This window comes from Xenopus tropicalis, chromosome 4 (genome assembly GCF_000004195.4).
Source record: "Xenopus tropicalis strain Nigerian chromosome 4, UCB_Xtro_10.0, whole genome shotgun sequence".
Classification (NCBI taxonomy): domain Eukaryota; kingdom Metazoa; phylum Chordata; class Amphibia; order Anura; family Pipidae; genus Xenopus; species Xenopus tropicalis.
The window spans coordinates 97,027,098-97,042,526 of record NC_030680.2 but is presented as its reverse complement, the minus strand read 5'-3'; the positions used below and the strand labels follow the sequence as shown (position 1 = coordinate 97,042,526).

Below are 15,429 nucleotides of genomic sequence, written 5' to 3'. Positions count from 1 at the left end.
AACACGTCATCAAATTAAACCTTTCTTTTGGTAATCTGAAGTTGAAAATTGTGCCATTTCTAATGGAAATGGGCCCATAATTTGTCCTTGCAAAAATGTCACTGGAGAGCCAGTTTGAATTTACAGGCTTTGTAAAAGTGTTCAACTCGTGGTTTGCAAGAACATCATTTGACTCATTTTACATTTATTGGTCGTTTATAACTCTGTATCCAAAAGATATTGCAAAGGTCTTTGCGCTATGTGTATATGTAACTAGGACATGCAGCATTGTACAATTTTATAACAGCAAATACACACAAGGAGCACAAAAACTGTAATAAATAGGTATTAATATAAAATTAAGAATAACAGCCATGTGGAAAGAAACACAGAAGGAAGGAATTCCCTACCCCATAGAGCTTGCAATCTAAGAAAATATAAAGGGGTTAGCATACTGGATTATTAAAATAAGACTCAGTTGGTTCTGTGACATGATTTGCAGTTGTTTGTGTTGGAAAAAAAATCCTTCTTCAATTTTATGTACAGGTAGTAAATAAAATCCTAAGAATAATCAACTCAACTTCTACACATATCCTACAAGTTTAAGGTATATTTAAAACTAATGACTATGCCATGGGAGGTGTTTGGCTACATAAACCATGCTTCATGCCAGACTGATTACATTTTATTAGGTGTTATTTTTTTAACAAATAAATATCTTAAGAAATCAATATCTGCAAAAGAGGGTGGACCTGGACAATTGTAGCATGCAGAATAATAACCACACCCCAACACTTTCACAAGATGGCTACCCATACCACAACAATGTTTAACAGTTGTGGTAGTTTAGACCAATTAAAGTCTTTCTTTCCAAATGTTCTTTCCATGCTACAAATTCCATTATTTTTTATTATTATTATTATTAATAACATGTATTTATAAAGCACCAGCATATTCCTCATCACTGTACAATAAGTGGGTTTCATACATTGGACATAAAGAGTTACATTCAAAGCAACCAATAACTGATACAAGAGGTGACTAGAGCCCTGCCCAAAAGAGCTTACAATCTACAAGGATAAAGGGTTGAGACACAAGGTGTGGGAATGGGCAAGATCAAAATTAAGTAATGTGAGAGGTGTGGCACAGGTTATTGCTTTTAGCAGCACACTGAGATTATGTTAAACTAAATGAGGGTAAATTTCTCTCAATAAATGTGTTTTTAGAGGTCTTTTGAAGGCAAAAAGATTGGGAGAAAGTCAGACAGATTGTGGGAGCGAATTCCAGAGAAGGGGGGCAGCCGTTGCAAAGTTTTGAATGTGAGTGTGTTAGGTGATAATGAGAGAGGAGCTGAGGAGCAGGTCAGTAGAGGAACGTAACAAGCGGTTTGGTTGGTATCTAGAGATGAGTTTAGAGATGTAGGGTGGGGCAGAGTTATGGACTGCTTACCATCTCTGCAAAGCTCCCTCTCTCTGTATATACTTTCAAATGGACTATCTTGTTTATTTGTACATCACTGGGTGTCCAACATTTCGGCCCACATAGAATCCTTTATCAAGCAGCCTTGATAAAAGCCCCAGTGCCTGTCCATCATTTTGTGAAAGATCCCTAAATAAACACTGAATACAGTGTTATTACATAAGAACATTCACTGAAACTCTCCATTTACTTGCACAAAAATCTGCCACCAACTTACACACACTGTTGGACTGTTGGACAACTAATTTATCACCATTTTTTTGGTGTCTTTCATTCTCTTGAAGTAATTGTTAGACATTTGTTTCATTTTATTTCCTCCCTACCTTGTTGTTTGCGAGGTATAAATAATTCAGTTTTTCCAGGTGCTCAAACAGGTCATCAGGAATCCCTGGAAAGGGGAAAATAAAGCACCCTTATTCTGTGAGTTCTGACTGGTACCAACAGTAAAAGGTTAGAATGGCACCAAAGGGGACAATGCACACTATAAATCTATGCAAAAATAGTTTCTGTTGTTAGGGCTGTATTTACAGGTATGTGACTCCAAATAAAGTTTGTTTGTGTTATTATATTATTAAGGATACGAGTTAGAATAAGAGTAATTTTTCCTCATGCACGCTCACAAAATTTTGAGAGAGAACATTGGATAAATGTACAGAATTTCCATTTGTCTTTCTAGTGTATTTTTTGCAGACAGACTGTACTATATTGTTCTTGTTTATGCTTTTTGTGCGTTTATTTGTACCCACATCAGGGGTATTTTGTAGGTCACCCAGCTCTTTACTATTTCATCTAGACTACTATAAACTCACCTCGAGATGTCAGTCGGTTGTTTTGTAGATTGAGGGTCTCCAGCTTGTAAAGTCTGGTGAGATCTTCTGGGGGAATCTCTTCAATTTGATTGTTCTATGTAAAAGACAAGAAGAAGAGAATGTGTGGTTATATGAGAAGGGCAGAAAGAGAAATTAGTTTAATAATAGATCTTTGCTTTTATTTGTTTTCTAGCTTGGTGACGGTTAAATTCTAATTGCCGTTTGGTTGCTATGGGCAACATCACCTTTGATGTTGGCTTACATACAATAATAAATATGCCCCTTAGAGTTGTCTAGTGCCCTCAGTATACAACCAGAGTTGCCTTTATGGAGTGACCTAGGCCCTGCAGATCAGCATCTGTATGTAGTGAAACTGGGGGACAAAATGCATATGTATACTGAATAAGGGAGTAACCAGAGCAAATATCACAGAACTAAGAATAGAATGGAAGAGTTCACTATACACTGCTTGTACATCAGAAAAGTTAGATAAATGCATAGATCCTTCAATTGCATTGATCCTCAACCTATGGTTCTCTATCTGAGCTAGGAATTCCACATGGGCACAGTGGTTTTTTAAGGAGGCAGTGGCAGTGGCAGCTCAGAAACAGATATAGTGGTGTAGTATGTTAACCAAGGGCAATGAGAGGCTCTGACCTGTAGAGAAAGATGTATAATAATATCTGGAAGGTTAGAAGGAAACTCTCTCAGATCTACTCCAGCACAATTCACCACGGCCCCTTCCTGAGAGCACTTGCAATCTGTAGGACACAGCAGTGTTTGGAAGGTCGGCTTCATCTCATTCACAAGACTTTTAAAAACATCATTGTTCTCTTCTTCAACTGGAACATCCACATAGTATTCATACTCTTCCTCCTGGCTGTAAACCTCATGGATGGAGATCAATACCCATGTAATGAGCAGAAACGTAGTACAGGGATGCATTGCACTGCAAATAAACCAACAGGACTAATCAGTTTGGGAGAACTTCAATTTATTGTTTATAGAATTTGATAGGCAGTGCTAAAGGAGACAATTTGCTTATTTGGGTGGGTCCTATTTGAGTTTTATTTCTGCTATATTCAGTGTAGGTAACTGTATGTAAGGTTAGGATAAAAACAACACATTCTACTTTAGTCTAACTGTAGTTAACTGAATACAGTCTGGACCTATTACATATTCTTATCATTATTATTAGTACAGAATAACAGAAAAACACTATCATTCTAAGTATTTTGGCTGGTTAGTACACCTAACTACAGTAGATGGTTAGTAAGTGGTTAGTACACCTAACTTTTGGTCTACAGTTACAGAGCCAAGAAAATATGAGACCGAATGTGAACTCAGGTTTATTTACACAGGGGAAAAGATGCTTAAAGGGGTATATAAAACTTTCCATATGACAAAAGAAGAAACCTTGAGATTAGTGATGAGCAAATCTGTCCCATTTCGCTTTGCCGAAAAATTTGCAAAACGGCAAACAAATTCATGAAACGTACATGAAATGTACATGAAACGCTGGTACGCGTGGAACATTTTTGCCTGCCCATGCGCCTTTTTAATGCAATTGCGCCTTAATAAATAAAAGATAATAGATAAAAGCACTTATCTTCCTAAAAAAATACATGTTTTATTAATAAATATAATAGAAAATCTAAAAATATAAGTTTCTGGTATTTATACAGATTTACAAAATTCAATACTGAGGTCAACATGGGATATTTTACCCTTTTGCGATATCACTGTTAATTTTTTTTTTTGCTTCTTCTGGATGTTGCAATTTTGGTTTTACTGCCAACATTAGATATTAAGCTCGTCACTCACATCCAAATTCAACAGAAGTCTATAAATTTGAGTATGTGGAAATACTGAAATGTGATTTTTCTGTCCAACAAAATTGGATCAAAGTTTTTAGTGTAAAAGGGGCCTAACTCACCAGTAACAGACTGTTTAAATGCTTCTTCAATTCAAAAATTATTATCCTACTGTATAATCTTTGGCACATTAATATATGGGCTGTTATACTACTGTCTTTATGGATTGTTAAAAAATGCACTTTACACAGATTGCAGGCTCAGAGAATACCTGCCAGAATTGCTTCAAGTAGTAAATAAGCTCCACTTTGCCCTGGAATCTATTTACCAAGTTTAGGTAGTTAAAGAGGGAAAAATGAAAAAGGGCTCACGTGTTTGTGCTTTTTACTCCAGGATTCCTAGGAAGTCCATCACGCAGGCATGTTTCCAAATAAAACCAAGTGAAAACTTAAAACACTTTATTGCTGAATAGCAGCAAAATGGGCCAGAAAGTCACTGCTTTGCAAACCCCATACACTACTGTACAGCAGTGGTCTTAAATGTATTCAACTAAAAACTAAAAATGTAAACAGTATGTGTTCCAACACAGTTCATAGGGTCCCCTTGGGAGTAACCCCTTCTTGTCCTGTCCCATGGGCAGTGGGTTGGAATAACTGCAGTCATCCCTAGGATCTTAACAACACAGGGATCTGTAGGGCATGTAAAATGTATGATGCTGAATGTACCTTTGCAGCCTATGTAATGAATATACTTGCTTATGATCATTTGTTATAACTTGTGCAGCTCCACCAGGTGTAGATGTATAGGAGGATTATGGATAATATGTGAGCTATAACTATAATGTGTTTGCATGCTGCAAGTGTACAGAATACAGGTTCTGAAGACAGGTGTTGCAAAATATAATCCTCTGGTCAGGAGCACATCTAAGATGCCACATATACACTTGTTGGGTAAGTCAATCAAGACTGTATTTTAGGGAATTGCACTTGAATGCTAAATACTCCCAGATGTTTTTCTAATCACCAGATTCAGATTTCTTGGCAATGATATCATGAAGGAACAAAAGCAAGAACTTAAAAGGAACATAGATTTCTCCTAATCTGAGCACTGGAAGCAGCGTTTTTAATCTATTCCGAATGTAGAGAGTTTTGCCTATTCATTCTAATCTTCTAGTATAAAGAATTTAGTTCAATTTGTTCCTCCATAAAATGTAATGAAAATTACACATTCCTGCACTGAGGCCTCTCAGGGAAACAATACAGAGCTAGAGGGATGTCTATATATCTGAGTCACTGCACATGTATTCCTCTGACAGATTAACAAATAACAGGAAATAATTGAGCTCTGAAATGAGAAAAACAAAAAGGCAGCTATAGTGGTGTCTGATTATTGCAAGAGGTCTAGCTGCTATGTAACCTTTACTAGACTTAAAGGCACACCAAAGCCTAAAAAATGTATAAGATAAGAAATAAATGTATCTTGTGTAAATAAGCAGCCCAAAGATCTCTCATAATAGACTGTAGGCTCTTCAGGGCAGGGACCTCATCCCAGCTGTGGCTTTAACCAACTAAGCAGTTAAGCTCAGATTTTTTCATTTTCACTGTCTAATTTATTATATCTACATGCTTATTTGTGCTTATGACTTGTAAAGCACTGTGTATTTGTGCTGCTATATACATAAATAAATACATGCATTACATACAAACACGTGACCCCCTAGCTGTCCATTTTTCTGATTTTGGTTGGCACTCTACTCATGCTATATTTTCTAGACTATCTCAAGGATGACTCCATTAAGGAGATAGACAAGGACTTCATGATCATTTGAAGCTTTGTGGGAAACTTTGGAGACCTCATTCCTCAGTGTAGACGGAACCATATTACCATTATCAGTTCTATGTCACTTTGGTCTTTATGTACGTTGTATGCAATAAAAAGTAAGGAGCTAATAAAATTCAGTGTCCAGTTTTTGTTCTTATCAGTAACTCTTTTGTATCCTCATTTCCTTTCTCCCCTTCCTTCAATGTTTACCACCATTCCACCATGTATTCCTTATTTTCATTCTTTCATCCTTCGATTTGGAGGAGTTTGATCTCTCCAAATTGTTATCTACTATTCAGTGAAAAAACATTTTACAGTGTGTCACATTGGTCCCCCAATGGAAGGGGGGGGGGGGTAGGCCCAAGTGCAGTCACACTCCCAGCCCCTTGGGTAGTTCCATTACTGTATATTAGGACCTCTGCACTACTGGTAATTGTGCAGGAACCCACAACCCTCAAAGAATGATAAGTATGGGGTAAATGTCTGTTTTACCACATGCTACTTATTCATTCCCTATCTAATATCACAGTGCTGGAGAGTCCAGAGAGAACACAGACTAAAAGTACTTAATTTACAGCCAGGCTATTTATATTGGATGTATATGACCAAAGTGACAGATAATGAAAGCCAAAGTGTGGTCAGTTTAAGTAATTTTAATATGACAGTCCCAGACTTGCAGCTTTTGGTATTACCGATATCTACACAATTTGTACCAGAGGCAGGATGCATTTAGAACTTAAGTGCAAGCCTCTCTGCTTGGTTTATCTTTTGCTCTTCAGAACAGGAAGGGATTATACTATAAACATTTGGATATAACTGTTTTAGCTTTTAATGTGACTGTATATGTTTTGTGTAAACACACATGGTACTGTTATTATGATTGTATATGTCCAGTTTTTGGGCATGGCTTGTTTAATATAGTCATACTGTGCAGACATATATTGCTGTATGGGTATGCAATTGTTAGATAAAGGACAATTGTTGAATAATAGTGCTTTTATATATTTTCATATAGTTGGTGCATTATATAACCTAAACACATTTGGAGTACTATATACTATTGTGTTTTTGTGAGCAAACTATAACAAAAACAACCTTTACAGTAGATTAACCTCCATATGTAATAAAGGGCACAAAATTTGCCCAGAAGAAGTAACCTAAAGTGACCAATAAGATGTTTGATTTTAAACAGTAAATTCTACCTGTTGATACATTGCTATGGGTTAGAGCTCCTGGGCAAACTTAGAGCCTTTTATTACATAACCCTATTAGTTTTTTTGAAAAAAGACAATCAAATTCTTGCATTTTAAACCTGCCAAATGTGTAGCTAATCCAGAGACGGTGAAAAATACCCATCTAAAGCTGTCTCTAATTTTGCTGGGTAAAATGATTCTCCCCGACTTCTGAAGGGTAATCAGCCCAGCCCCTTGTTTGACAATCCAATGTATCTGCTAGTAAAACAGCCATGCTTCTAATCACCATGTTTCTTTAATTACAGGCTATCTAGCCAAAGGCTGATGGGAATGAGAAACAATTTCTGTGTTGTGTAATATAATTAGATTGCATAAAGAAGATTTGCAGATAATGATATTTACCCTGGCAGGGATGGCTGTGGTCAGGATATGTGCACTTACATAAACACGGCCTGTCTGTAACTACATACATATGCACTAATGGACATATAAAGGGTTATGCAGTATCAAATACAAAGTTTGTCTTGTCCATTATGATCATATGCCATACGTTATTAGAGTAACTGATGTAGTTAACGTTCTACATACATCACTGTAAAATCATTTTAGTAGTTTAGGCCAAACTGTTTTTTTTCCAGTGTCTGGAAACTTTTGCTAATGCTGAACAGGAAACAAGAACCATTATATGTCTGCTAATTACACATTAGGCCTTCAATGGTAAGTTTTCTACTTCTCAAACCTGCACTGGAAATCGTCCTTTATGTAAGTGTCCCATTATTTCATCTTACTGCAATAGAGCAATAGCTAGGCATTTCTGAACTGAGTCTGAAAAAAGAATTCTAATTGTCTCAGTCGCTATTTTTTCCAGGATCCAGCACATAGACACAAGTGAAAATGTTCTGTTGTACTACAGTGTAAATCCTGTAAAACTGATATATATATATTAGGGAAAATAAATCATTAAGTGGATGCCTTTACATACTGTCCTTACTTACATCAACTTACATCTAAAGGCTGCATAGGTCCTTTATACTTTATATAATATTAATATATTTACTTTTCTTTCTTAAGGAAGTACTGTACATTGAGGTAAGTAGTCATTTCATTTTGGTTTAAAGGATAAGCTGTTTTGTGTTTTTAACTGAGAAACTATCTCCCTAGTAATGATTTCATGATGTGGGAAACTTTCCTGAAATGTAGTGTTATTATATTGATAATATAGGTATTGATATTTATTTTTTTAAATATTTTATTATCATCCCGCCTATTAAATGAGACTATATTATGGAGTTTTATTCGAGGTCATATGCAGTAATACTATTTTGATTAGGTCTGTGCCATGAAATTGAAGCTAGAGGACTGAGACTTCTACTTTGAAGTATCCACTCCTTGCCCTGTTCTGATTTGCATTTGTGTCTTTTAAATAGATCTATGGTAAATCTTCAAGCTACTACATATTTTTCCTGTAACGACAATCACTTGTGATCTGTTAAACAGATGTCTTTTTGACATAAACTTAGTCCTATAATTCCTTAAATCCCCAATTAATAGTGAGGGGAATGTTTTATGCAGGGATTTGCAGTGCAAAGCAGACAAAGCCACTGTTGCCCAATGGATGATTACTCTCAGAGGGCCACTGTGCTCACCCTGTAAAGTTTTAAACTTTGTTTGTGGCAACTGTAATGTTGCATTCAATAGAGTTGTGAATTATTCTGCTTTTTCAGAGCTAAAAGTCTGTTGTCTTTATCGTTTCTTGATCTCTGGTTTTTATTAAAAAGTCAACCAAACTTCCCTTTGTACTAGGAGCATTAAAAGTTATTTTCTGAAAGTGCCTGGATAGACTGCCAGCCCCATGGATCTTGGAGAGCGCTCGCACGGCTTACCATTGTCAAGGCTGCCCAAATGAACACTAATGGCTCTCCCAGACTTTTTATAGCCCAAACATGCGTACAGGTGTTAAAGACATAAAATCATATTGTTAAACAAAATCCATCCCACATCTACAGTATATAGCCTACCTGCTACTGTTTATAGCAGTAATATATTATTTTTAAAAAGCTGGGCAGTACAGTGTTTTTTCATAATGTGGGTAAATAATGCTGCGAGATACATCCAAAGGTTAAACCTTGTCTTTGTAATAAAAAAAAACATTTGACATTTGGATAAAGGACAGAATTGTCCAATAATACGATGCTAGAAAGTTTCTCAAATTATATCTGTTACCAACCAGGATTTTTTATTTAAAATGCATATCTTCTTTTGCATAGCTCATAGATTTAGGGCAAAGTGGTAATGTCGGTGGTAATCTGTGTCATGTCTTGATAGCAAGGCCCTCTAGTGTAAGAGGTATATAAGAAGTATACAGTATAGATTTGCGGTTTCTTGCTCTTAAAGGTTTTTTTTTTTTGGAAAAGTTTGTTTTCATTAGAAGAGTAAGAAGCCTTCAAGTTGATGTTCAGTCTTTAGAAATATACCCAAGATCAGTGCAGGAAATTTTCAGAACTGTATTCCTAGAAGTGATTCTAAGTGACTGCAAGAAATGAGCATATACAGCAATAGAAGGGATTTGAGCAATTGTATCATTAAATGTAATGGAATTCCTTGCTTATGGATGCAGTAAAAATATTTTTGCAGAAGAACTTGAGAATTAGTTACTTTTCTGTAACATTTTATATAGTACATTCCAAGCAGTGTACCAAGCTGAACCAAATGTACTAACCTAAATACCAGCTCTATATCAGTGCTGTCCAACTGGCAGCCTGCAGGGAGCATCCAGACCGTGGGTCTACCTTGTGAGGCCCCTGCATTAAAATCTGGCTGCTGTTTTAGTTTGCCTTATGTAAGCTTTAAAAGGTATCAGTGCTTAAATTAACTTGCCCCTGCATTATTCACAGCTCAGATTCAGATTGTAAGGCCCTGCACTGTTCAACTGTACTGTGTATATTAAAGGGGTTACTTGCATGGTCCTGATGATGAAAACAGCAGCACTCCGGTTGTTTTGAAAAATGTGAATCTTTACTCAAGTGCCAAAGGCAACGTTTCAGGCTTCAATCCAGCCCTTTATCAAGCCATCTGTTGAAGCTGCTGTTTTCATCATTTTTGTATTTATTTGCCCGGGCAGTGGGTGCACCTAGGGCTGCAAGAAGCTATTTTCACTGTGTAAGCACATGTTAACTGATTCTATTTACATGGTCCTGATGGGCTTTCCTGTCTCTTGCTCTGCTTTGTCTGTGCCTGCCCTTCTTTGTACATGTACTGCCCTATTATGCGTGTGCCATACTCTGCCTGCCCTATGCAGCCTGTGTGCCATACTCTGCCTGTCCTACACTGCCTGTGTGTGCCATACTCTGCCTGCCCTATGCTGGCTGTGTGTACCATACTCTGCCTGCCCTCTGCTGCCTGTGTGTGCCATACTCTGCCTGCCATATGCTTCCTGTGTGTGCTATACTCTGCCTGCCCTACCCTGCCTGTGTGTGCCATACTCTGCCTACCCTATGCTGCCTGTGTGTGCCATACTCTGCCTGCCATATGCTTCCTGTGTGTGCTATACTCTGCCTGCCCTATGCTGCCTGTGTGTGCCATACTCTGCCTGCCGTATGCTTCCTGTGTGTGCTATACTCTGCCTGCCCTATGCTGCCTGTGTATGCTATACTCTGCCTGGCCTATCCTGCCTGTGTGTGCCATACTCTGCCTGCCCTATGCTGCCCGTGTGTGCCATACTCTGCCTGCCGTATGCTTCCTGTGTGTGCTATACTCTGCCTGCCCTATGCTGCATGTGTATGCTATACTCTGCCTGCCCTACCCTGCCTGCGTGTGCCATACTCTGCCTACCCTATGCTGCCTGTGTGTGCCATACTCTGCCTGCCGTATGCTTCCTGTGTGTGCTATACTCTGCCTGCCCTATGCTGCCTGTGTGTGCCATACTCTGCCTGCCGTATGCTTCCTGTGTGTGCTATACTCTGCCTGCCCTATGCTGCCTGTGTATGCTATACTCTGCCTGCCCTATCCTGCCTGTGTGTGCCATACTCTGCCTGCCCTATGCTGCCTGTGTGTGCCATACTCTGCCTGGCCTATGCTGCCTGTGGGAGATGAGCCTGGCAGGAGTTTGTTCTGGGGGTTTGTTAGCATTTGGAAATATTTATGTGCTGGGGGTTGTTGTGCTATCTACAGGGGAGGAAGGGGTATATGGATTTAAGACTTAATACATTTTTTTCACATATGAGTGACGGTGATATCTTTGCAGTGAGCACTAGCCATAGTGTGCTAACAGCATTAATGTAAATATGATCTTAAAAGTGCTTGCGATAACAGGTTTGTGCTTTAAACTGGGTGTGGTTTAAAAAACTGGGAGTGGTCAACACTGGCTTCCATAATCGTCCCTCCATTAAGTAGGCCAATAAAATTCCAGACCTTGGTACCAGAGAAGTTGGATAGCACTTGGATTTATATATATACTTTGGATAAATGATTTCTTACAATATTTATTTATGTTCTCTACAACTATTCTTTACCCTTTAGCTACAGTATTAGAGTATCAATTTAGTAGTTACTAATTAAGCTATTTGTGGACCGTTATAAAATATACAGCCAATAAATTATGTGAGCTAAACACTTGGACAGGAAAAAAGCCTGAAAAGGGGATGGTGGGTTTTGGTGTCACGTTTTTCCTACATAGGAGTGAGTCACCACAATGAAGTAACTAGGAAAACAGCAGCTTGTATTAAGCGTTACATTTCCTTTAATGATATGCACAGATCTGGGGGTTTACTGGTTTTTTTAAAGAGACCCAAGGCGCAGGCCTGCATCTAGAGGTGAGGATTTTTAAAGGTGATCTGTTTTTATTAACTAAAGTACTCATGGAGCATTACTACATGCCAGCATCTTCCATTGCAAGCACCAAATGAGCCCATATTGAAGATGTCTGGAAAGAAATATGGCATGTCTCTTATTATCACAAGGATAGCTAGGGAGTTTTTAGGTGATACCGTCAAAATATGCCATGGTATGAATGGTACACACGACCCACTAGGGGTCATTTATTAATTCCTTGGATACAAGTGCAAGAACACTAAGGAGTACAAAATCACGCCTATAAGTGCTTGTTAAGGAAAGCACTAGCGATTGGGGCTTATCTTGCTGCTGGTGGCCACAAGGCAGCTCTGTCTTTTCCACCCACCATAGGCCCGGCAGAGAGTACTGGGCATCTCCTCACCCTGGGGCTGAATGACATGCAAGTTAGGGGACAGGAGTGAGAAGGTCTACATGCCTTCCCACACATGCAACCCATGAATACAAAGCCGCCGAATGCTGGCAGTACTATATATGCAGACCTGTATTTGTAGTACAGGGTTTAAAAGTGCAAAAAGCATAAAGGTTTGCACCTATTTTTTGAACATTGCACTCTAAAAAAGTTTTGGAGCAGTCAAATTTTCCTGGAAACAATTTCCACTTTCTGTCAACCATATAAAACTGTTAAACAGCTTCCCTTGTAAGAATAAAAAACAAATATCAATTCTAGGAAGTCATTATAATTTAAAACAAAGCAATTGATCCATCCAATAATAACAAAATAACTCTGAAAATGTCTTTATTTCCCAACTGCATTGCAATTGTATCAGTAGAAGATCTGGAATACCTGATTTATTCATGGACCAGCCATTGCAACATATAAAACAATGGGGCCAACTATAACCAAATCTTGAAAGAAACCACAAGCAGTTCACAGAGTTCATTTTCAGGCTAAGTTATCAGAATCAAACCATGAATAAAACCACTAATGATTCCCTCTTCTCTAGTAAGAAGTAATAAGGAATAAATGAAAAACTTGAGGGCCTCATTTAATTAAAGGGGAATGTAGTAGGTGCAATAAATATTAATTTAATTAATTATTAATTAATGCCATGCATTGTTTTCCTTCCCCAGATTTGCTTTCCAGAACTCCAGTGCAATTGCATAACATTTTTTGTGTTTCTAGGAACAAGATTTGGCACAGCATGGGCACAAAAACTGCTCTGCATGCCAATGTCTGCAAGCTCTCCCTACAACAGTCCTATGTGTGATTTTGGGGAGAGGAAAGTGCACAATTTAACACTTTTCTCAGTAAGCTTTAAGATAGGAAGTAGAGATGTAGCGAACTGTTCGCCGGCAAACTAATTCGCGAGAACATCGGGTGTTCGCAAGTCCGCAAATTCGCGAACTTTTGGCGATGTTCGCCATTTTGGGTTCCCCGCGTTTTTTTTTGCGCCGCGTTTTTTCGCCTCAGTTTTTTCCGCTGTGTTTTTTCGCTTCGGTTTTTCACCTTTGCGTATACATAGGAATAGCTTGCGGGTTTTTTTTGGCGTTATTTTTTGGCATTTTTTTTGCGTTTTTTTTACAAAGTATTTTTCAGAGAAATTTTTGCCCTTGATCCCCCTCCTGCATGCCACTGTCCAGGTCGTGGCACCCTTTAAATAACTTTAAAATCAGTTTTCTGGCCAGAAATGGCTTTTCTAGGTTTTAAAGTTCGCCTTCCCATTGAAGTCTATGGGGTTCGCAAAGTTCGCGAATATTCGCGAGTTTTGGCGAAAGTCCGCGAACGGGTTCGCGAACATTTTGGGCGATGTTCGCTACATCCCTAATAGGAAGTGAATAACTGACTTCAAAGCATATGCTGCACTGAATAAGTATACTCTCTCGTGCCTCTTTATTAGAAGACCAGTAGATGATTCTCTATTAAAGGACAATGAAAGGTTAATATAAATTAAAAGTAAGTCTAAAGGCATTCTTTTTAAGTACTTACTGCATATCTAAATTCCCAGATCCCTGCTTGCATCTCTGAGATATGGTGCTGGCAGCCTGCAGCAGTGTGAAGTCTACAGTGACATCACTGAAATCTCTCTCCCCTTCCTGTAGGTGCCAGCGGCAGCATTCCTATTCTCTGAGCATGTGTGTAACTTGATCCTGTCTCCTGTTCTGAGCTACACATGCCCACCAGCCAATCAGAAGCAGATCTGGCAGAGGGGAGGGGGGGAGGGAATGAAACACATGTGCAGTATGAAGCAAGGAGGGAAAGGAAGGGAGAATACCTTTTTAGAGATGGCTGCCTGTTCTAGAAAATGTGAAGTAAGTGTGACTGAGTAAATATGTGATTAGGTGAGCCAAAAGTGTGGCGTTTTTACTAAACAATAGGAGGAATATTGGGCAGTATGCTTTTTACATTTTGACTTGCATTCTCCTTTAAATATATAGAGTGCCCCAAGGGACAACAGTTCCTAGCCATAAGGTCCTCACACTGTGTGGTTGGTCCTGCTAGAGGGACATAAAGGTGTACATGTGAGTGCTTATCCGGAACGTTAATCAGAATTAGACTTGGGGTGAATGCTAATTTTCTGTTTTGGAGCTTCTTGTTAAATGATGACTGGGAGACAATTATATTATTTTTTATTATGATTTATGATGTTTTTAATGAGAATTTTTATGGGTGACCTAAACAAAGGGAGGGTTTAAACCCTAGCCCCCCAATAATATAAAAGGCACTAAGTTTGCCCAGGAGCAGTAACCCCTAGTAACCAATAAGATGTTTCCTTTTAAACAGGTGACCAATAAATGCTTTCTGCTCATAGGTTGCTATGGGTTACTGCTCCTCTGCAAACATAGTGCCTTTAATTACATAACCCCATAATAGCTAAATCATCTTCCCTAGGCTTTAGGTAGCAGTTTAGTTTTTACATCCTTCTGTGCAGGTTGGTGACATTTGATCCCCATAGTTTGACTAATAGCAACATTTCTACATGATTACTAGAATACAGATCAGATAATCAAGGTACTGAATTTTCAATTATATTTTCAATGTCAAGCATTTCTCTTGAGAGCTCCAGGGGGAATTTACAACTTTTTAAATTATTTTCCTGAAATGAGTGATTGTTTTGGGTCTATATGAGACCACTGCTAAGCAAACTTAGGAAGCCGTGCTGGGCTTAAGGCAAGCAGTTCCTTTCCTTTAAGCTGTCAGCACATTCCCACTGGGGTGAGACAACTCTTGTATATGTAATGAACCCTCTGCCCAGCAGCAGCAGACTGGGAGATAAATCACATTTAGCAGTGTAAAACTGCTAATATCTAGATAGTTATTTTAGATTATTTTATCTGGCAGAAGGTGCAGAGCACAGCCATTCCTCCAGGAAGAAGTGCCTTGTGCATGAGCACTAATGGGCACACTTTTGTGCGCTCTTTGCTGTTTGACTTCTTGCATTAAAAATCCAGCTGTTTATAAGCCTACACGGATGTTTTGTTCTCAGAAGGTTAGTGTATATAGACAAAACAGAGAAGTATTGGCACATGTTCTAAGCATCTGTA

General features: G+C 38.4%; 1 protein-coding gene across 1 annotated transcript in view; it reads right to left on the bottom strand.

Annotated features, from left to right (window-relative positions):
- Positions 1–15,429, bottom strand: part of podn (podocan) — a 29,543-nt gene that overhangs the window by 12,709 nt on the left and 1,405 nt on the right. Inside the window, exons 2-4 of the mRNA XM_031900958.1 lie at positions 2,925–3,216; positions 2,268–2,361; positions 1,782–1,846 (exon numbers count right to left, since the gene is read on the bottom strand). Coding sequence (XP_031756818.1) covers positions 1,782–1,846; positions 2,268–2,361; positions 2,925–3,212 — 447 coding nt within the window. The 5' untranslated portion in view covers positions 3,213–3,216. The remainder of the gene's footprint in view (positions 1–1,781; positions 1,847–2,267; positions 2,362–2,924; positions 3,217–15,429) is intronic.